Raw genomic sequence first — 23,881 nt, 5'->3', positions numbered from 1 at the left:
CCGGCCACACTCACTGAATCCCCCGGAACATCCTGCGACTCGCCAACTCCCTCAACTGTCACACTCTGGTCCTCGGCCTCACAAACCTCTGGGACTCTGCCCCTACCACGACCACGTCCGCGTCCACGACCACTTCCGCGTCCACGACCACGTTCACGTCCACAACCACGTCCGCGTCCACGACCACAACCAGCAACAGTATCATCTCTAGCCATCTGCACTACCATGAACAGAAGACTAAGCAAACAATTACTATTATAAGACAGAAACATAAACTCACTGTGGAATCACACAGTCGGCTCGAAGAGGATGTTCTAGGACTCCATGCCACACACAATTGACTAACTCACATAATCAATCAAGACATGCAATCCCAAACATCACAACAGAAACCTTGTGAACCCAAACCTAGAACCGTAAGGGCTCTGATACCAAAATGAAAGGACCGACCATTTTTTTTTAATAATAAATATATAAATATAATATAATAAATAAACTACAACAAGTGGTCCCATACCCACTAGCCACCTAACCACAATCACAACCAACAGCGGAATAACATTACCAATAAATATCTAATAATAACCAATATCATAACCAATAATTATAACATCAACAATATCCAATATCCAATACTCAAATAACAGGAAACATGAAACCAGCAACCTAGCAATGTTTCTAATGACTCAACTCTAGCAACCTAACAATGCCAGACAACATCCAATCGAGTCCCTAGAACATCCTCCTCTTCATTGCCTTGATTCCACGATCACACTTTGCCTTTACCTGCACCACAAACACGTATTGCAATGCATGAGTATTTTATAAACACTCAGTAAGGCAATCCTCCCATCTACTGAGCTATACACACAAGCAATAGAGTCATCTTTAACCATCAACAACAATCAACAACAACAATAAACAAACCAGGACTCTGCATCGACCGACACCAACATGCATCGACCAACACCAAATGGAGGTTGGGTCGACCAACGCAAGATCTGCATCGACCGATGCAAGGTTAACTTGCATTGACCGATGCTCCCATTGCATCGACCGACGCATGCTCGACATAACACGAAAACCCTAGAGTTTACGCGCCGTCCTCGCATTTGCATCCACCGACGCACAAGGTGCATCGACCAATGCAATGTCGAGCATCGTTTTCCTCCAAAGCTTCTCACCGGATCTTCGTTCCTACAACCACAAAACTCGATCCCAAGCCACAAGAAAGCTTCCTAACATCCAGAACAACGATCTAACAAGTCTAACAACACACAACAAGCAAATTAGAGAGTTCTCTAGCTTAGATAAGCCATGGTCCTTCACTTACTTTTGCCAAGACGAATTTGAACCTCAAACAAACACTAGAACACTCCTAATAGAACCTCCATTAGTATGAATCCGAATAGATCTTTGTCCCTGAGATTGTACTGAGTGATTGTCACAAAGCACAATCGTTGTAGACTATTTCTTCTCAAAGCTACTAAACCAATCCGTTCGTGATGTCATATGGGAGGTACATCCTAAATCCAAGATCCATAGATATTTAACCAGTTGATCATTAATGCTGAAAGCTTCAGAGAACAGCAAATTATTTGTGATGACTCCAGCTTCATTTGACCCTCGTTTTCAATTTTCCTCTTCCTAGCATAGCAATCCTTTTTAAGATGTCCTTCCTTTTTACGAACCAGCAGACAACCTTCGATCTTGAATTTGACCTACTCCTGCCTTTCCTCTTTGACCCATTTTGTTGTTCTCTCGTCTATGATCTTCCTCTTTCATTAGTGTATAACGCAGCCGATGGACCCCTCTCAAACTCTTTCGTTTCAACAGCTCTCGCTCTAGTGATTTGGCTGATGACACCACATCTTGAACTATAGACTCTTATTTCCATACTTAAGTGTATGCTTCAACTGGGTATAGCTTGTTGGCAGAGAGTTCAGCAACAAGATTGTGAACTTTTTCAATAACCTGAATCTCAAAACTCCCTAACTATACAAATATCTTCAAGAAATTATCTACATTCTGATCTATTGTTTGAGTATCTATCATCTTGAACGAGTAGAAGTTCAATTGTACATAGATCTTGTTAGGTAACGAGGTCTCCATATACAACTTATTCAATAAAGCCCACATCTCTGCTGCAGTTTCACAGTGATTTACCTTTCTTAGAACCTTATCACCAACGTGGTTGATGATGATCGTCAAAGCTTGTTGCGACTGATCAATCTTGACCGGATCTGGATACTCCTTCGTTTGCGGTGGTGATAAATTTGACGTTTCTTCTGAGTAGGTTTTTTTTTTCTTCACTCTTGGACACTGCTACAATCTTCATCAAAGTAAAATCAGTAAAAATGCTCTTTAAACCAAGAACCCCCAACTATGCTAGGATTCTAATCTTTCATAGCAAGAAGTTGCTATCTCCATTGAACACCTGGATCTCAACCCTCGTTGTCGACGCCATTGATTGAATTGAAGACGAAACCCAGCCTTCGCTCAGATACCGATTTGAAAGAAATTAACTTCGTTCTTGCTCTGATTAACCAATATGAACCTTCCAATACTCTCGATTTGAACTTAAAGAATCACGAATCAGATCAAGAACACAAACCAAAATATAAACCGATAAAAGGGAGCACACAACAAGTTTGTTTACCCAGTTCGACAAGATCGGTGTGATCGAGTCTACGTCTAGGGCCGAATCAGTTCGACAATCCACTATCTCAATTGATGATACAAGAACAAGGCAAGCTTTACAATAATAGTGTCTCTCTCTTTTACAAGAAAGTGAAAGATCAGACGAAATTGAAAAAGAAGAAGAGATATGTTGAGTATATATACCTACATCTAATTGTAACAGTAAACCCTCTCTCGCGAAAAGAAGCTTTGCTTTCTTTTTTTTGGCTCTCTTCTATCCTGTTTCAGCAGACTTGACAATAACTGGACTCAATTCAGTTTAACCAAATGACTAATCCAGCCACAAAGTTGAATCAGAACCAATATTACAACACATGAGCTCGATCGTTGTTTATTCAGATTTAAAGAGTAACCTTCTAATTTAATGTGTTAGTTGAAAATAAAATGAATCGTCACCACTTGATAAAATTCAAAAAAGACAATTCCACTACAAGTATTACACTCAAAGCAAAAGTTTAGACACTTCCACTACTTTTTTTTTTTTTTTTTGTTGAATAAAATGTAAAATTTATTCGAAAAAAAATTTGTTACAACAAGTGCATCATTTTTGTTTATAAGACTGTTAGCTAAAAGCAATCAGAAAATTGTCAATCAGTTTTTATCTTGTGGCAAGCCAGAGGGCCATGCTATCATCATGTCGTGTGTCTCCTTGTTCCCTTATGGAGATCAGGCGATTCCGGACCTGTTTGTCAAGACTATGAAGCAACTGTGCCGGAGGTGTCGAAGACTCTCAATGCCTTCTGCTATTTTGTTCTCTCCATATTGAATAAACCGCAGTTTGAAAAGCTTACCGTGTTAGAAAAAGACAATGTGTCCCAAAGAAGTATCAGTAAGAGATGCTTGGACGTCTCTCCATCTTGTCGAGAATTTTGGTCCCAACAGCTTTCCACTGATCCCAGACCAATTCTTAGTCGAGAAAGAACATGAAAAAGAGGTGTTCTCGGTCCTCCACTAGCGCTTGACATAAAACACATGAGGAATTGACCGGAGTTCTCCAAGTGAGCATTCTGGCTCCGGTGGCTAGGCGGTTACGCATTGCCAGCCAAGCGATAAATGAGTATTTGGGGGTGGCATATGGGAACCATATCCCCCTATACGATTCTGTTTTTGCTTCGTCTCACGGATTGCTTCCCATGTTTCTTGGGTACTGAACCTGTCTCCAAACCGGTCATTCTTTCCCTTCCAAAACACAACATCATGTCCATCCACAAAACCCTTCCTCCTTATCTCGTCTAATGCCATCTCGATCTCACTGAAGTGGTTGATTTGATGCCTCCTCTGTCTGTGAGTGTGAACTACGTCTGCCAAGGAGGAGTAAAGAACTATTCCCAGATCAATACAACCCCTCTGATTAGTTCTCCTAGTGGACACCAGTTGTCGAACCAGAACGATATGTCTCGCCCATTCCTTACTTCATGTTTAACAAAACCCACTGCTAGCTCACGTTACTTCAAGAGTTTCCGCCACATCCAAGTTCCCAAAGAGGATGTGTCACTTACTGACCAGAAGGATCCTTGTCTGATAAGATATATTCGGATCCATTGAGCCCAAAGTGAGTTTGACGAGATGATTCTCCAAATTAGCTTCAAGCAACTAACTTTATTGGCAAAATCAATTAAAAACCAGAAAAATGTATAACTCAACGAATATAATTATTTGTTATATGGTTTTTTTGGCTATTATATAGGCATATATCAATAAGATGCATAATTATGTGTAAAGAAAAATATCTCTGATGAATAGTATATACAACATTTACTAGAATCTCAGATCAATCAAGAAATAACAAATGATGGTTATGGTGTTGGTCATATAACATTATAACTTACCTTTGTTTATGTGTATCGAATTTTAGTTTTTGTATATGTATATATTAATACTAGTATTAGACCTGTACCTTGTACGGGAAAAAGCTTAGACATAAGAATCATGTGCATCTCCCAAAACCTCTCATCACTTTTATATGTATATATTAATACTAGTATTAGACCCGTACCTTGTACGGGAAAAAGCTTAGACATAAGAATCATGTGCATCTCCCAAAACCTCTCATCACTTTTACATCTACACCATTGTGCTTTGCATGTATGTAGCAGTTAATTTTCCACTTTCAAAAGATCAACGTAGATACACAAATAGTATAGCAAAGTAAAAAAACACAAAAATCGCTACGCATATTACAAAATGAAAATACTGTAATGCAAATTACAGTCAAATTTATGTTTATCATGATCGGATAATTCTAGTAGGCATTTAAATAACACATAATTAATAACATTACCAAACTCACCAATTCTTGTTTTGGTACATGAAAAAAACATCATATTTAGTTGACGCACCTGCTAGAAAAACCATAAATTAAGCAGATGTAATTGCTTTTTTTTTGTTGACGAAGTTTGCGTGAGTTTGTTACCGTAAAAAATTTTGAGCTTTTGTCAATTGCTTCAGATTCCTTACGCTTCCGTCTTTTTTTCTAACCGATATGAAGAAAGCAAGCATCTATAATATCATCTTATTGGATGAATTTAATATCTATTGTGAAAATCATTGAGAGCCTTTTGTTTTGCAGAAAAAAAGAAACAAAGATGGTGTGTCGATGGTTGGTAAAAAAATAGAATGGTCTGGATGATTGTTAAGTTTTTTTTTTTATAATTTTACAGTGGTTTTATTTTGAAATTGCAGAGATCGTGGAGGAGTGAGAAGACAGTTACTGAAGAAAATTCAGGTTATTTTCTAACGTTTTGCATTTTTGTTGTATTATTTTTTAGTTATTTTATAAAAATAGAAAATATAATGTAATGTAACTTAATCTTATTGGACAGATGACTTGTGCTTTATAAGATAAAGGATATTAAATTAGTTTCGATTAGTGAACCCAGTTATCAATAAATCTTTAAAACATTGTTTCAACCAAAGAAACTCTTGAAGAATACATAATGCATGAGATGGAAACATGAGATGGCTAGGTTTATAATGCATTTGTTGAGGATTGAAAAATATATAATATTAGGATTTAACATGTGATAAACCACATGAAAATCACTTTCCAGCATTTCAATGACCTCATCTAATGTTATTGGTAATCATACGAAATTTGTTACAAAATATTAGCAAGCCACTCAAGGTTATAATACTGAAACCCATATAATTAATTTCCGATTGCATGAATAAACCAATCAATATTATTAAAAGAAAAACTGATTTCCTATTTGTTGTATTTATATATAGCAAAAAGCTGATGAGTACAGAGTTAGTTTAAGTGATACGTACAATTTCCTGATGAGTTACAAATTTTCTTTAATATGTTGTTATAGAGGCGATTGGTTTGCTCGAAAACATATGTCATGTTTTCTATTTGATAAGGCTGCTCATTTAGCTTGTATTCCATGAACTCGATCGTTTTATATCTCACTTTTGGTAACATTAATGTTTCTTTAAATTTTAACAGGAATTTTCTAATTATTTAATGTCTTGTTGGGAAATAAATGTTTGGTCAAGACTTGGTAATTAGTATTCAAAAACACAAATACAAATTTAAACTCAAAACAAAAAGATTAGACAACTCCATAATTAGTTTTTTTTTTGGGTTAAAAAGACAGTTCCACACTAAAAAAATTAATACAAATTTAAACTCAAAACAAAAGAATTGGTTAAACTTAAACACAAAGAACTCATATTTTAATTTGCCATCACCTATAGTGACTAATTTTTAAAACAGTTTTATTTAATAAGAAGATATATCAACATAACTAAAAGAGAGTTGGTTATAACTTGAAACTCCTATAACCACAAGAGAGTTTGTTAAAAATTAAATGAAGAAACAAAAAACTTTATACACGATAAGTGATATACAAAGTCACAAACTTTATACAGGAGAAGTGATATATACAAAACATTATAGATATAAAATCTTATATTTATAAACCAAATAATAAGAACGTGCATTTATATTTATTTGGTTAGCACGAACATACAAAATATAACCAGCCAAACTAATACAAAATAGTGAATAGTAAGTATTCTAATTCAAATATTAAGTAAAATAAAACTTTAATGGATTAACCAAAAAGAAAAGAAGAAGAAGATAAATTACCCTTAGTCAGAATCAGATTGCATGGTGGTGAAGGTAGCCATTGAGACAAGGGTGGTCCAAAAAAAGAAGAAAAAGATAAACTACCCTCAGTCAGAATCAGATTTCCCGGTGGTGAAGGTAGCCATTGAGATACGGGTGGTCCAGGCAGCGTGTACAGAGTCTATAGACCATGTGATCAACCTTGGAATTAAACCAAGTTTGTGGTTGCAGATTGTATACCAGCTAATATTCATGTATGCGAGCCTTGTTTCGTTGCCAATTCATCAATATACAAGGTTATAACTCTATATACATATTGCTATCACACAATAAATCAATCAAAGATGGAAGGCAAAAATTTGATTCTATGTGTGCTCGTAATGTGTCTGCTCATGTCACAAATTCAAGTTGATGCAAAGCTCCGCTGTCCATCCTCGAGTGCTAGAAATATCTATAATGCTTGCCGCCTTACGGGGGTTCCAGGGAAAGATGTACTAGGCTCAGTGGCTGCATATTCATTGATAGGCCGAATTGTCCAATTTGGAATGACAATCTCGAAAACACAGGTAAACTAATTAATATTGTGCTTTATAAAATATGTTTTTTTGTTACAAGACGAATTAAGATTTTATTTCTATGTGTTTTGATTTTTGTGTCAAGGTGATGTTGTCAATGATTACTGCACGCCGCAGTGGCGGATCAAGCCAAACTTTGGATCAGGTGCAAAAGGAGCAAAAATAAGTTTTAGAGGGAATTTGATCCTTCACCTCTTAAATTATGTGGTGCATTCATTACCACTGCACAACTTATATCAACAATGTTAATAGAAAATCAAAAAACTTTTATATTTCATCTGGTGCAGTTGAACCCCCTCCATTCTCCAACGTATGTGGGTCCGCCCGGTTGGATGTGTATCCTCTGTGTGCGGTGCTTTAACTACTCTCCATAATTCCAGTAAAAGAAACTCCCCAAACTCAGCATCGCTATCAGAACCTTTTTTAAAAATTATCGACAAGAAAATATATATTTAATCCATTTAAATTTTGTTTCCATGACTAGATGCAAATGAAATCATAAATAGAGCGGTTGAAAATTGTGCCATGGCATGTTCCAAAACATGCACCAAGAGCTCGATGAATGTATTTGAAATTGCCTAGACAACCATAACCATGAAGATGCTACATACATGTCAAGGTGAAAGGGTCATCTTTCAGAGTGTTGTTTTTCATTTGATCAATAATTGTTGTAGATATGACAAAAATGTAGAAGATTATCGATCCCTAGATTGTATATGCCTTTGATTCCCTGTCTTTTAAATAAATAATAATTGTGTTCTTCTTTGCTAAACCATTTTCAGTTACTTTCTTCTTAAAAAATTATACGAAAAATTACCCAACAACTCAATAAATCATTGTATGAAAATTTAGACGGCAAATGAAATATATGAACAAACATAAATTATAATACAGCATTAACTAAAAATATTTGATGAAATCAATGATGGTTATTGTAGTGACCCTCACTACATGATAAAATTTTCCTAAGGAATTGATCCAGAAAGGGTTCAAGAAGGAAGAGAGATGGAAGCGGAAAAGAATTGCCGAGAGATGTCTAAGGAAAAGAAAATTGAGCAACAGACCGATCAGTTGGTCAAACCAGCGGACATGCGTACGAGGCGTATGCGGTACGCACAGGACAGCGTACGGGGACAGACGAGTGGGCGTCCATACAGACAGTACCGTAACCAAGGAGGGTTGCAGGAAACGGGAAGGAACCCGCTAAAATAATATTTAAATCGAAGTGGAGTTAGTGGAATTTAAATATTAATTAATTGAGCATTAGTGGGATTTTCCACTTACTGTTTAGTTAACTAAAAATGGAGGAAGTGGGATTTGTTTATTTGGTTGGAGCAAAGTGGGAGGAAATATTACCCCACTCACGCATGAGAAGAAACAAGAAGAGGCTGACACCTCACTTCTTTCGTTTTTGCCAAGTGTTGAAGAGGAAATGTGGTGGCGACACATATCCCATGCGTGTGGCATGCATAAGTCGCCCACACTCTCTATAAATACCACTCATTTTTCTCACTTGGAAGAGAAGAAAGAAAACTTTGCCCAAAGGCTGTTCATGTGAGAGTAGAGAGAAATAGAGAAAAAAGCTTAGTCATTTGGATGATTCATCTACGAGATGAGTTGTTGAAGCAAGGAAGAGATTGGGTTGAAGAAGCTGAAGATCTGCAAAAATCTGTGAGTTCAGGAAGCATATCTTCGATCGAGTTTGGTGTTGGTAGACCCAAACTAGAGTCGACTTGCATGTGCATATAGTTGCATTCTTCTTGATTTTTTGTTAGTTTTCTTGAGGTTTTGCATTTTGGTTGGTGAGTTCCATGGTAGATCACAAATGTTGATGGAGATCCATTTGTTTGATCTATTTCATATGAGGAAAAATTCCATGGTAGATCAAAAATGTTGTTGGAGATCCATTTGTTTGATCTATTGCATGTGAGGAGAATTTCATGGTAGATCACAAACGTTGATGGAGATCCGTCTGTTAGATCTATTGCATGTGAGAGGAATCCATGGTAAATCACAATGTTGATGGAGATCCATTGTTTGATTTATTGCATGAGGAGTGAAACCCATGATAGATCGTAAACGTGGATGTCGATCCGTTTACTTGACCAATGCAACATGCATGTGAGGTTTTTGGTTGTATTGTTGTTTGTTCGGAGTTTATGGTTCTCTAAGACCATAAACTTAAAATTTAAATTGTTGGATGGTATTAGTGCGTGGCGTTTGTGATGAGGAGATCCCAACAGCCATAAGCGCACTAAGAATGGAGATGTGCCCGACCTTCCCTGTGAAGCCGTTGCAGCATGCAGCATAGCCATGCATGTTGTAGCGAAGAGCTCGGTCTTGGTTCGCTACCTCGACTGATGCTATATACACGACGGTGTATTTAGGGTTTTATTCTGCTTTCATGCCTTTGTGGTTGTAATGCGGAGATAAAAAGGGAGAGGATTGGAAGTCGGAATATATGGGCCCTAGTAAAACTTGTTTAAAAATCTTTCTTTTTATTCAAGTTTTGCATGTTGCATTGATTGCTTTCATTTGGTTGTTTGCTTGGCTTATTACCTTCCGCATGCTTTCTCTGATTGATTGTTGTGTGTGTTAATTGATTTCTTGTGATTTGGGGTTGGTATGAGAATCTAATCTTCTGTAGGGACCCCTGAGACTTACTAAATAATCTTAGATTACTTATGATAGAATTTTGTCCTGCAGGTAACCAGTAGTGGGAAGCTAGAGGGCGTGCTGGACGAGAGGAGCCCGAAAATAGTTTTTGTGCCTTGGGTAAGGTTAAAGTATGTTTTATTTGTCAAAGAATAATATGTATAATCTTTTTGGCATTAGGCCTGGGCATAAACTCTATAAATCTTTTTGTTAAACTTTGTAAAATATTTTTTATTAATGAAGTATTCGGTTTTATATTCGTGTACGAGTTATGGCTGATAATGACCTAGTCCGGGTCAGCTCAACACATTAAGCATCACAAGGGTTGGCAAGCCTAAGTGGTGTATAAAGTGGTGGGAATACCACTGATGGACTGGCTAAAGGTCTAAATGGGTTTTAGAACCTCGGCCGGATCATTAGCGATTATTCCCAAAGTAGCGTCCGAGGGCCGTACTAGGCGGGTTTGGTCATAGAATGGTTCAGGGGCGTTACAACGGTAGATATCAGAACATGGTTATGACGCCTTGCAGGACTCGTACTTTTCTTTTTAGATAGAGTCAAAATGGTCGCATAAGGCACTTAGGAATCTGGTTCGTTCAACACTTTAGGTAGATGGGATTAAGTACCTTGTTGTCGATGGTTGTAGATGTCAGGTCAAGGTTCGGGAGGAACTAGATCGAGAGACTCTTCACCAGAGCGAGGGGAAGTTGGGAGCAACTGTTTGGGCAAGTGGACAATTGGGGTCAACCGTTTGAGCCAGAGGAGTGGGGTCCGCATGATAGTAATGGGCCAAATAATGAATATGTGTACGATCACTACACACCAAGTGCTAGTGACATGTACAATTGGGGATGGAGATATCCCGGAGATACACCAAGTTATTCTCTAGTGGAATCTGCACGTTATGAGATATTAGAGTTTATGTATCCGCAAGCTCAACAATACACACCAGTCGAGCAGTTTGGGACACACCCGAACTTGACTATGCCAAATGGAGACCAGGGATAATGTGATCGCAGGACGCGACCTCGGCCAAGAAGACCAAGATACGCCGGACACGACCGAGGCGCCTGACCAAGACGCATCAGACGTGACCAGGGCAACCTCTACAGACGCGGCGAAGGCTCCAACAATCCTTCCCGGAGCCACCACACATTCCAAGAGCTCAGCAAAGGCGGCCAAGCAGCAGCTCAACCTATTTGTCCGATCATTCGTCCAACGACAGCCATCCCATGAAGACTCCAAAGGCTCAGTCCGCTTAGTCTTCACTCTTACCCAAGAGTGAAGACGATCAAGTCGTTAAGCAAGGAAGTGTACTCTTTTTCCTCACTCTGGGTTTGTCCCAGTGGGTTTACCGGAGAAGGTTCTAACGAGGCATGGAGCTAAACGCAAAACGCCTAAAGGCTAAGTTGCTTCACGCGCAAGGCCAAGGCGGTTATCTCTCTTTCCCTCTTATTTTTGGTTTAATTTTGAACTTGAAAATATTCTCTTTTTGTGACAATCCGTCCCGCGGCACCCACTAGCCCACCACTAGCTGCCCCAACGGACCGTCCGTGGACCCCACTAGCCCACCGCTAGCCGGCCCAACAGACCCAAGCTGGCCCTGCAGGGCATCGATCCTAACCCATCACTGTGGAAATCCACATCCACCAGTAGGTTATTGGTGCGCCAGGCGTTCCTCGAACCCTGGTCCCCACCCTTTAACAACCTTCCCATAGGACAAGTTGCCACCAATTAAGCTGCGGATCAATTGGTGGCAACTTGTCCTGTGGGAAGGTTGTTAAAGGGTGGGGACCAGGGTTCGAGGAATGCCTGGCGCACCAATAACCTACTGGTAGATGTGGATTTCCACAGTGATGGGTTATGATCGATGCCCTGCAGGGCCAGCTTGGGGTCTGTTGGGCCGGCTAGCGGTGGGCTAGTGGGGTCCACGGACGGTCCGTTGGGGCGGCTAGCGGTGGGCTAGTGGGGTCTGCAGGACGGGTTATCACACTTTTGATCCTTATGCTTGTGAACGTTGGAGAGTGTTTGTGGCTAAGTGTGTTTGTCAAAAGGTGGCGATGTGTTCTCTTTGCAAAAGGGACTCGTCAAAAGGACGATGTGCGGATCAAGATGAATCCGCGTGTCCTTAAGCTCCTATCTAGACCTAGCTATTTAAACTCTCTTTAAGCCCTTGTTCCTCCTTTAGACTTGTATGAAAATAAAACTTTTCCTCAAGAGAGATTCTTGAAACTTGTCTCACTCTTCTCGAACCGGGATTGAACCTTGTGAAAACCCTAACAAGCCTCGAACCGGGTTCGACCTTGTTAGAGACCGTATCAAGAGGAGAGCCAAACTTCTTGTGTCGTGTCTCGATCCATTCGCATTTCCCCCTCACTTCGTTTTTCATCTTTCCCCTTCGCAGCCTCGAGTTCTCCACTAAATCATCTCAACTCGTCTCCACCATCGTTTCCACCGCAACTGTTCGTTCGCTCCTTCCGCATCCGTACCATCCGATCGATCCGTTCATGGTTTCTCAACGTATCTCCCAAATGGCTCGTTTGAATTCCTTCAAACTCCGTTTCCCTCGTTTGATTCTCATCTAGATCCGAAGCCCAGATCATTTGCCGAGGAAAGTTCTACCGTTTGAAAGTTGTCCGAGAGCTCAAGCCGCAACCGTACCGCAACCGCATATCCGAGTCACATCAGCTTGGTATCAGAGCTTCAAAGCTCCTACGAGGTTGTCTCTTTCCAGGACTCTCTTATTTCGTTTAAAGTTTCAATCTTTAAGTTTTTAGTAGCAAAGTTCGCGTCTTTAGTTCCTTAGGGCTCGTTTGTTCGTTTGGTTTAATTTGGTGTATGTTTGGGGTTGTTCTTCGTTTTACTAGGTTGTTAGATTTCAAGTTTGTTCTTCGTGTTCATATCTCTGTTCGTTCTTGTTCTTGTGAGTCTACTTTTAGATCGATAAAGTTAGGAGCGTGTTCTTGTTTACGCGTTTTTGTTTCCGGCCATAAAGCAGTCTTGCCAGTCTTGCACTTTTACTTTTACTTTTGCTTTATTTGTTTTAGTCATAGGTTTGAATGTGTCATAGCTGTTTTCAATCATTGTTGGTGAAACAAAGTTTTGTGTGGTCCTCTTGAACGAGTGAGACTCACGTGTGTTTACTTTGGTGATTATTCTTTTTGCGAGGTTTAAATTCAAAGTTTCACCGCGAAACCGCACCACGTCACCAACGACCAGTCCGTACGATGGCCGAAGAAGTTCCACCAGCGCCTCCAGAGATTGGCGTCACCCTCGCCGCATTAAGCACCGGTCTAGAGCAACTTGCCAGCCGTCTCACGAGGATTGAACTTATGAATCCTCCCCGCGAAGATCCGTTGCCCGCTAGGCGACCACGACGAGAGCCGGCAAGCGATCAATCCGATGAGGATTTTGAACCGAGGCCTAGACGGTGAGACCGCTATGATGAACAAGACGACGAAGCTCCAAGACGCCACGAGCTGAACCACAAGATGATTCCTTCCACGTTCACGGGCAAGTCAGACCCCGAGGCCTATCTGGAATGGGAGAGCCGTATGGATCACTTATACTCGTGTCATGCCTATCCGGAGCTGCGAAAGGTCCAATACGCGGTGGCACAATTCACTAATCACGCTCTTACCTGGTGGGATCGACTCGAAGCTGAGCAACGACGCAACCGCGACCGACGTATCACCGTTTGGGAGGTCTTGAAAGCGGAAATGCGAAGGCGCTACGTACCTCCATACTACCACCGCGAACTCCAAAAGAAGTTACGGCGACTCACGCAAGGCGCACGAAACGTGGAGGAGTATTACGAAGAGTTTGAACACTTGCGCAACCGATTGCAAGTCGATGACTCCAAATAGTCACTCATGGCTCAATTCTTTGATGGACTGCAAGAACGCATTGCGCGCAAGGTCGATCGCCAACCCTATCAAACCTTTGAAGAGTTGTTGCATCTCTCGGTGCAAATTGAGACTCAAATCAAGAAGAAGAGCGCCTCTGCGCCTCGTGGCCAAACTCAAGGAGTTACGAATTGGACTCCTAACGCGTCGCCATCGAACCGATTGCCAGAGAAGCCAAAGGCGACCAGTGCGGACTCGAGATTTAAACCAAGGGAGCCGGCCACCAATGAGCGCCAAGATCCGCCATGCAAAATAACCAACGTCCGGAGCCGTGACATTGTGTGTTTCAAGTGTCAAGGGAGAGGCCACTACGCTCGAGATTGTCCGAACGCATGGACAATGATACTGACCGAGGCTGGCGAGATCGAGTCCGATGATGAGGCCACCGAGGAGAATGTTCGAGGAGTAGGAGAAGCTGAGCTGGAAGAAGCTGTTGCGGAGCCCGAGGTTGGAGAACTGCTAATGATACACTGCATCTTGAACGCCGGCATAGCGACTGACGACGCCAACAAACGCGACACTATCTTCCACACGAGATGCACTGTAAGTGGTCGCGTTTGTGGCTTGATAATAGACGGAGGTTCTTGCACTAACGTGGCAAGTTCAAGTCTTGTCAAGAAACTTTCTCTTGAAACCACAAACCACCCCCGTCCTTACCGCTTGAGATGGTTAAATGATAAGACCGTGATCCATGTAAAGGAACAAGTCACGGTCCCATTCAGTGTTGGCCCGTATAAGGATCAAGTCCTATGTGATGTAGTGCCAATTGAAGCTAGCCACCTCTTATTGGGGCTTCCATGGCAGTTTGATAAGCGCAACACACATTGCAGCCACACTAACCAATACTTTTTTGTTCATGATAACAAACGTATTTGCTTGAAACCCTTGAGCCCCACGCAAGTTCATGAAATGCAAGACAAGTTGTCTAAAGACTCGAACGACAAAAAGAACTTCCTATGTCAATATGGTGATGTTAGAAAGTCCCTTAAGGACTCAGCCCAAGTGTTAATGATGGTGTTTCGAGATGCGTTGCTTTCAGGTCTCGAAGGTTCACTAGACGCCTTACCGGAGGTGATCCGCGACGTCCTCAAACGCTATGCCGACATGTTGTAGGAGGAGCTTACAGAAGGCTTACCACCGATCAGAGGCATTGAGCACCATATTGACCTCATTCCAGGCGCGCAGCTTCCCAACTGACCAGCCTATCGTGTCAACCCTGAAGAGGCAAAGGAGCTTGAACGACAAGTCAAGGAGCTCATGGTGCAAGGCTATGTTCGAGAGAGCTTAAGCCCGTGTGCCGTTCCAGTGCTCCCAGTCCCGAAGAAAGACGGATCATGGAGGATGTGCGTTGACTGTCGAGCCGTCAACAACATCACCATCAATACCGCCACCCCATCCCACGCCTTGATGACATGCTAGACGAGCTTAGTGGTGCTAGCATCTTCTCAAAGATCGACTTGAAGAGCGGCTATCATCAAGTTTGTATGAAGGAGGGCGACGAGTGGAAGACGGCCTTCAAAACAAAACAGGATTTGTACGAATGGCTGGTAATGCCATTCGGTCTTTCTAACGCCCCCTCGACCTTTATGCGTCTTATGAACCATGTTTTAAGGTCGTTTATTAACAAGTTCGTAGTTGTTTACTTTGATGATATACTTGTCTATAGTTCGAACTTGTTCGAGCATGTTGAGCATTTGAATTCTGTGTTGTTTACTCTCCGCAAAGAGCGATTCTACGTAAACTTGAAAAAGTGCGTGTTCGCTGCTGATCAGTTGGTCTTCCTAGGCTTTGTTGTTTCCTCGCAGGGTCTTAAGGTGGACGAGGAGTAGGTTCGCGCGATTGAGGAATGGCCTACACCAACGAGCATCACTCAAGTCCTATCGTTCCACGGCCTAGCGAGTTTCTACCGGCGGTTTGTGAAAGACTTCAGCACCGTGGCCGCGCCTCTTACCTCGGTGATCAAGAAGAACAGCGAGTTCCACTGGGAAGAGGAACAAGACAAGGTGTTCGCTGAACTTAAGAAACGTCTCACGAACGCACCATTGCTTACCCTGCCCAACTTCAACAAAACTTTCGAAGTTGAGTGCGATGCATCGGGAGTCGGGGTCGGAGCTGTCTTGACTCAAGGAGGCAAACCGGTGGCATATTTTAGTGAGAAGCTTAGTGGAGCTATGCTTAACTACCCTACGTATGACAAGGAGTTATACGCCCTCGTTCGTGCCATGGAGGTTTGGCAACACTATCTATTGGCGAGAGAGTTTGTGATTCATACTGATCACAAAACTCTAAAGCATCTCCGCGGTCAGACAAACCTCAAGAGACGTCATGCAAAGTTGTTGGAGTTCATTGAGTTGTTCCCCTACGTCATTAAGTACAAGAAAGGCAAGGAGAACATAGTCGCCGATGCCTTATCAAGGCGGCACGTACTGATCACCACAGCGAGTGTTGGGTTTTGAAAGCATCAAGGATGCCTATGCTGGAGATGCTGAATTTGGAGATTGCTTCCAAAACCATGGGGAGGAAATCTACACCGAGTTCTACCTTCACGAGGGGTTCTTGTTCAGAGGACAAAGGCTGTGCATACCAAATGGATCTATGCGGGAGTTGCTTGTTCGCGAAGCTCATAGTGGAGGTTTAGCGGGTCATTTTGGCATCACCAAAACCTTGGCCGTGCTCAAGGAGCATTTTTACTGGCCAAAGATGCGAAGTATGGTGGAGAAGCACGTCGGCCATTGCATTGTTTGTCGCACCTCCAAGTCGACAACTCACCCGCATGGCCTCTACATGCCCTTGCCCGTGTCCACCGCGCCATGGATCGATCTCTCCATGGATTTCATCCTCGGCCTACCCCTTTTGGCGCATAGAGATAGTATCATGGTGGTTGTTGATAGTTTCTCGAAGATGGCTCACTTCATCCCGTGCCACAAGAACAATGATGTTGTACAAATGGCGAACTTGTTCTTTAGTCAGGTCATAAGGCTTCATGGCGTTCCGCGCACCATCATTTCCGATCGGGATCCCAAGTTTCTTGGCCACTTCTGGCGCACTATTTGGCGAAAGCTCAGGAAAAAGCTCCTCTACTCCACCGCGGCTCACCCTCAGACCGACGGCCAGACGGAGGTTGTCAACAGGTCAATAGGCGCCTTGCTCCGCACGGCTATCGCAAGCAACAAAGGCTCCTGGCTCGAGTGCGTCCCGATCATCGAGTTCGCGTACAATCAAGCGGTGCACTTTTCCACAAAGAAGTCACCGTTCGAGGTTGCATATGGGTTCAAGCCATTGACACCACTGGATCTCCTCCCTATACCACCAAACGAAGCCGAGAATCAAGACGGAGCTGCGAGAGCCAAAATGGTCAAGGCATTACACGAGGAGGTTCGAGCCAATATAGAACGAAGGAACGAGCAGTACGCACGCTTTCTTAACCGAGGACGTAAACCGATGCTGTTCAAGCCTGGTGATTGGGTCTGGTTACACTTAAGGCCGGAGAGGTTCCAGCAAAAACGCAAGGACAAGCTCAGCCCGCGAGGAGATGGCCCATTCCGAGTCATCGAGAAGATCAACGACAACGCCTACCGACTCGAGCTTCAAGGTGAGTTTGGTACGTCTAACTCTTTCAATGTCACTGACCTCGTTCCGTTTGATGTAGGTGGAGACGAAGATGTTTTGGGGACAAAACTTTTTCAAGGGGGAGGGAATGATGTGATCGCAGGATGCGACCTCGACCAAGAAGACCAAGACACGCCGGACGCGACCGAGATGCCTGACCAAGACGCATCAGACGCGACCAGGGCAACCTCTTCAGACGCGGCCAAGGCTCCAACAATCCTTCCCGGAGCCACCACACGTTCCAAGAGCTCAGCAAAGGCGGCCAAGCAGCGGCTCAACCTATTTGTCCGATCATTCGTCCAACGACAGCCATCCAATGAAGACTCCGAAGGCTCAGTCTGCTTAGTCTTCACTCTTACCCAAGAGTGAAGACGATCAAGTCGTTAAGCAAGGAAGTGTACACTTTTTCCTCACTCCGGGTTTGTCCCAATGGGTTTACTGGAGAAGGTTTTAACGAGGCATGGAGCTAAACGCAAAACGCCTAAAGACTAAGTTGTTTCACGCGCAAGGCCAAGGCGGTTATCTCTCTTTCCCTCTTATTTTTGGTTTAATTTTGAACTTGAGAATATTCTCTTTTGATCCTTATGCTTGTGAACGTTGGAGAGTGTTTGTGGCTAAGCGTGTTAGTCAAAAGGTGGCGATGTGTTCTCTTTGCAAAAGGGACACGTCAAAAGGACGATGTGCGGATCAAGATGAATCCGCGTGTCCTTAAGCTCCTATCTAGACCTAGCTATTTAAACTCTCCTTAAGCCCTTGTTCCTCCTTTAGACTTGTATGAAAATAAAACTTTTCCTCAAGAGAGATTCTTGAAACTTGTCTCACTCTTCTCTTTCTTCAATCTGGGATTGAACCTTGATAAAACCCTAACAAGCCTCGAACCGGGTTCGACCTTGTTAGAGACCGTATCAAGAGGAGAGCCAAACCTCTTGTGTCGTCTCTTGATCCATTCGCATTTCCCCCTCACTTCGTTGTCCATCTTTCCCCTTCGCAGCCTCGAGTCCTCTTTCATAAGTCCTCGAGTTCTCCACTAATCATCTCAACTGGTCTCCACCATCGTTTCCACCGCAACCGTTTGTTCGCTCGTTCCACATCCGTACCATCCGATCGATCCGTTCGTGGTTTCTCGACGTATCTCCCAAACGGCTCGTTTAAATTCCTTCAAACTTCGTTTTCCTCGTTTGATTCTCATCTAGATCCAAAGCCCAGATCCTTTGCCGAGGAAAGTTCTACCATTCGAAAGTTGTCCGAGAGCTCAGGCTGCGACCGTACCGCAACCGCGTCTCCGGGTCACATCAAGGGAGGTCAGGAAGGCAATAACGGAGAACCTACAACATCAGAGACTCAACAGACTCTTTTGATGATTCAGACTCTCTTGACTCACATGATTCAACAACAGCAGCGTCTGAATCAAGGAGACCCGCTAGCTGAGACACTGATGGGACTGTTCGTGAGGTTGGTGAAAATGATGAACGACTTGGGCGTTCGGAAATTTAAAGGGGAAACAAATACGGTGCATGCAGACTGGTGGTTACGTAACCTGGAGATGCACTTTGATACGTCATAATGCCCTATGGAGTACCGGAGGTGGATCGCGGTTAAGATGTTGGAGGAAGATGAAGGAGCGTGGTGGGATACAATGGTTTCTCGCTATTGCTTCGTGCCAATAATGTGGGAGACGGTCAAAAAGGAGTTCAAGCTTAAGTACTTCTCTCCTGAATCGCGTGATCGATTGGAGGAACAATTTCTTAGAATAGAACAAGGAGAGAGGAGTATCCGCGAGTTTGGACAATAATTTACGAGACTCCGTAAGTACTTGCACAATGGGAATGATGACGAAGCTTCAATGGTTCAAAGGTACCTCAAGGCACTTCAACCGAAGATTTCAAGTAAGTTACGAGCAGTAACCTAATAAATCTATACTATAAAAGTAGGCCAACACTCTCCATATGAATGACACATCAGCAGTGGAGAGAGTGCTACCTGTCAACCCCAATTAGAAGCACATAAATTAAAATCAAACATATTTAAAATTAAAGAGGAATCTGAAACATCTTCCATGATTTTTCTTCTTTTTAATATCACAAACAACTTCAATATTTATATAAGAAATCTAGAGAGGCTTAGAACATGTTGATATATTATTTAAGTAAGTAGATGCATCACGAAAAGATAAAAATGTATCAAGAGTAAAACCAAAGATTCTCTTCATCCTCTTTGGTAAACCATAAAGATATTAACATATGGTTAGGCGTTAGAATTTTCTCAACAATTTAAAGTGTTACAGCAGTGACTGGAAATTTAGTTAATATTGTAAAGAAATTCATGAAAGTATGTCCTTAGATAAATAAATTATATATATAAAAAGATCGGAGTTTTGTTCACTATTGAATGAAAGATAGTTAAATCAATTGTAGAATGTTGATTGAGGAAAATACATAGAGAAAAGAAGAAGGAAATTAAATGAAATTGTTATTGAAAATTAAATTCTAGAGTTGTATTAAAGAAATTGAATAGTTAGCAGGAAGGAAAGTTGTCTATCTTAATTATAACCATTAAAGAGTTAACCAAGCTGCATGAAAAATCTTTTTGATAAAAGAGAATTTGAGAGTCCAATGATATTTAGAATAAGATTTAGCTGTAAACAAAATTTAGTATACTTTGCCTCCTCAAAAAAAAATCTTAGTTTCAGTTTTATTTGATAATAAATAATTTTTAATCTTTCAAATATAAAAATATAAAAAGCAAAAAAGGTATCGCAATAAATGTATATATATAGATATAAACAAACCTGCACGTAGTGCGGGTACTCATCTAGTATGGATAAAGGCCAAAAACTAGTGTAATCTGTGATTAATTGATTAGACGCTAGGCCTTCTCCCACCGCCCAACTAGCGCCTAGCGATTATTAAAACATGGATTTTAACAGATGTATCATACCGTGAGAGCAACATATCCCTCTTTTATTTTATTGATTGATTGTAAGTTGAAATTAAAACAAAAATATAGAGGTGAACATTTAGTCACTTAATTAAAATGATTTGCTTAGATATTTTTGTCAATAATATTTGTTGGTTATGAACTTATTAACTTAATCTCCTTAAACAAAAAATTGAAAATACAAACAAGATAAATAAAAGGTCCAAAAACATAAAAGTTACGGTCATGCTTATAACATACTAGATTAGGCTCACGTATTAACGCAAATATAAGAAAATACGTGAAATTTTAAGTTGTATTCAAAATATTACTTTTATTTCATTTTTAAAAAAAAAATCCGGATTTAGAGTTCAAACACTCCATCTTGCAATACAATTTCTTTGTATATTATTACATGATAATAAAATTAGATTTTAATTCTATGCAATTAATCCTAATGAGTAACATATATAATATTCATATCAAAAAAATGTACATTGTTTTAAATTTATACATTACTTAATATTTTATAAAAACTAAAAATTAATAAAACATAATTTTCAAAAATAAAACTAAAAACTAATTTTATCTCATATTTGAAAAAGTAACAATATCTTAAATATATTTGTTTCATATTTTGTAATCTCATAAGTAATATTCAAAGAAGTTATTATCAGAAAATTATTTGTTTATGTAAAGGTGAGTATCTACGATCTTTTTTCTCTTAGGATTAATAATTGACAGTATAATTTATTTAATTATGGTATTATGGTAATTAATTATATAATTTTATTAATTCTTTTTCTTATAGAATTATGAATTTAAAATTAGAATTGATATTATTTTTTATATACATCTGTGAACTATCTTTTATATTTATTAAATTGTTTAAGTTTTTAATTTCTTATAATTTACAAATATGTTAAAAAAAAGTTTTTGTATAACACATAATAATATCTTTAACTGTTAAATTGACACGTGTCACGATCACATGAGTTAATAACTTTGAAATCAAGGTTTATATAATAAGATAATATTGAATACAATATCAAATCATTCACCAATTGACAAACTTAAGAAAATTACATTAATTTCTTATTTTGATTATCTTATTTTTCTTACATTATGTTAATCACTTATTTTAACACATTAATCCTTTTCATACTTTAATCACTTTTCTGTATAATTTTTTTTACTATATGATTATAATAAATAATAATTGCAATTAAATTGCAAATATTTTTCTTATTAATTACACATATTTTACTATTAAATTATTAATTTAATATATAAATTTCCTATTAGAATTAGTGATATAATAGATTACTTTTTGTTTTATATACTTTCAAAAATAGTGATATAATAGATTACTTTTTGTTTTATATACTTTCAAAAATATTAATTGTAATCCTTTTATTATTTAGAGTTTTTTAATTTTCCTATAATTATTAAATAAATTTTCTTTTCATACATGTCAAAATATTATTGATATATTTGACACATGTCATGATCTGTTAATGACTAACTTTAAAAACTAAGGTTTATATAATAAGATATTTTTCCAAAAGGAAGGAGCCAAAAGCAACCGATCAAGTGGAGGACTAGTACTAAACCATACACATTCACTCGTTTCCTCACAAAAGAAAGATAAGATAAGGCTGTACCTCTCCTTAATCCTGTGGCAGTGAACCACGTTATCATGAATCTTTTTATCTTTAGGGCTTTTTGCCTCTTGTTGCTCTCACTATATGTAGGTGAGAAAACCAATAGAAATACCATTAAGTAAGAGAAAACAGAAAGAAAAGAAGAAGAAGAAGTAGTAATGGCTTCCTCTATGCTTTCCTCCGCCGCTGTGGTTTCCTCCCCTGCTCAAGCCACCATGGTTGCTCCATTCACCGGCTTGAAGTCATCCGCTGCTTTCCCCGTCACCCGCAAGGCCAACAACGACATTACTTCCATCGCAAGCAATGGCGGCAGAGTTAGCTGCATGAAGGTAAATTAATGTCACTAATAAAAACACTCGTTTGTCACGTGCAATTGAACAAAACTGAAAATAATTGACATTGGTAATTATATAGGTGTGGCCACCAATTGGAAAGAAGAAGTTTGAGACGCTATCTTACCTTCCTGACCTTACCGATGTCGAATTGGGTAAGGAAGTTGACTACCTTCTCCGCAACAAGTGGATTCCTTGTGTTGAATTCGAGTTGGAGGTAATTAACAGATAACTCTTCCTTTGTCTCTAATTTTACTTACATTGCTAGAAACCAAAATCAATAGCCGGATTTTCTAAACCGAAAAACAATGTGAATCATCGTCCAATACCAATTGTATTGAATGGTTCTATGATGTGTGTATAGCACGGATTTGTGTACCGTGAGCACGGAAGCACACCCGGATACTACGATGGACGGTACTGGACAATGTGGAAGCTTCCATTATTCGGATGCACTGACTCCGCTCAAGTGTTGAAGGAAGTGCAAGAGTGCAAGAAGGAGTACCCTAACGCCTTCATTAGGATCATCGGATTCGACAACAACCGTCAAGTCCAATGCATTAGTTTCATTGCCTACAAGCCCCCAAGCTTCACCGGGGCTTAGTTTCTTTTTGGAATATTCAATGTTGGCTATGAGGAATCAAGTTTTGTATGGTCGATGTAAATTTAAGTAATTATCAGCCAACTAAAAAGTTGAAGACTTGTTTTTTTAAAGTGAAAAGTTAAAAGGTTATTTCCTATCATTTCCTCTATTAATATAATTTCATTGTTCTTATCACTTTTATTACTCTCGTATATTCGTTTTATCTCCTTTAATTTAAACATCATTTTTGTTCCTTTAAAATCTCCTCGTAATTCTTGGTTTTTGATTCTCTAGACTAAAGATGAAATTTGCAAAGAGACACCTTTTCGCTACCTTGTAACCTCTGATGAAAGAGAGACCTTTTCGCTACCATTTAGAACCAAAAAAAAAAAGATGGTTTAGAACCAAAAGCTTAATGGTGGAGACCATTTTAAAGATGAAATTAGCCAGTAAAAGATAGTACAAACACGTATAAAATCCAAATATATACATCTTTTAAAACCATAAGCATGCATTCCAAACCCGTAAGTGGGACATATATTTAAGTTTGATACAAGTGCAAAAAATAAAAATATGGCATCGTATCTAGCAAAGACCGACAAGAATGAAATTTATAATGGAGATATCAAAGCATGAATATCCAAAATTTGGAGAATGTTCCCTAAATTAGATGATTATTGACTTGAAAGTGTAACACTTATTTTTTCCGAATGTTCAAGATTAACGAAAGAAATATGAAATTATAGTCGATTATAATTGATGATGGAAAGTTGAAAACGTAGCATCCAAATGGTTGTTTTTTTTCTTCAGAAAGAAAAAATATCCAATATTCTTGGATTTTTTTTTTGTCAACAAAAGATCAGATCAAAC

General features: G+C 39.9%; 1 protein-coding gene across 1 annotated transcript; it reads left to right on the top strand.

Annotated features, from left to right (window-relative positions):
* The first annotated feature begins 22,209 nt into the window (after positions 1 to 22,209).
* Positions 22,210 to 23,206, top strand: LOC104733000 (ribulose bisphosphate carboxylase small subunit, chloroplastic 2-like). Its single transcript, XM_010452609.2, has 3 exons — positions 22,210 to 22,425; positions 22,511 to 22,645; positions 22,793 to 23,206. Exons 1-3 carry the CDS (start codon positions 22,255 to 22,257, stop codon positions 23,030 to 23,032), a joined length of 546 nt encoding a protein of 181 aa, XP_010450911.1. The 5' UTR covers positions 22,210 to 22,254; the 3' UTR covers positions 23,033 to 23,206.
* Positions 23,207 to 23,881: the final 675 nt, after the last annotated feature.

Source organism: Camelina sativa, chromosome 12 (assembly GCF_030686135.1).
Source record: "Camelina sativa cultivar CO46 ecotype springtype chromosome 12, ASM3068613v1".
NCBI classification, from domain to species: Eukaryota; Viridiplantae; Streptophyta; class Magnoliopsida; order Brassicales; family Brassicaceae; genus Camelina; species Camelina sativa.
This window is presented reverse-complemented; position numbering and strand designations above follow the sequence as displayed.

Coding starts and splice junctions, on each gene's coding strand:
- LOC104733000 (XM_010452609.2), top strand. CDS start 22,255: ATGGCTTCCTCTATGCTTTCCTCCGCCGCTGTGGTTTCCTCCCCTGCT. Junction 22,426..22,510: donor GCAGAGTTAGCTGCATGAAG/GTAAATTAATGT, acceptor GTAATTATATAG/GTGTGGCCACCAATTGGAAA. Junction 22,646..22,792: donor GTGTTGAATTCGAGTTGGAG/GTAATTAACAGA, acceptor ATGTGTGTATAG/CACGGATTTGTGTACCGTGA.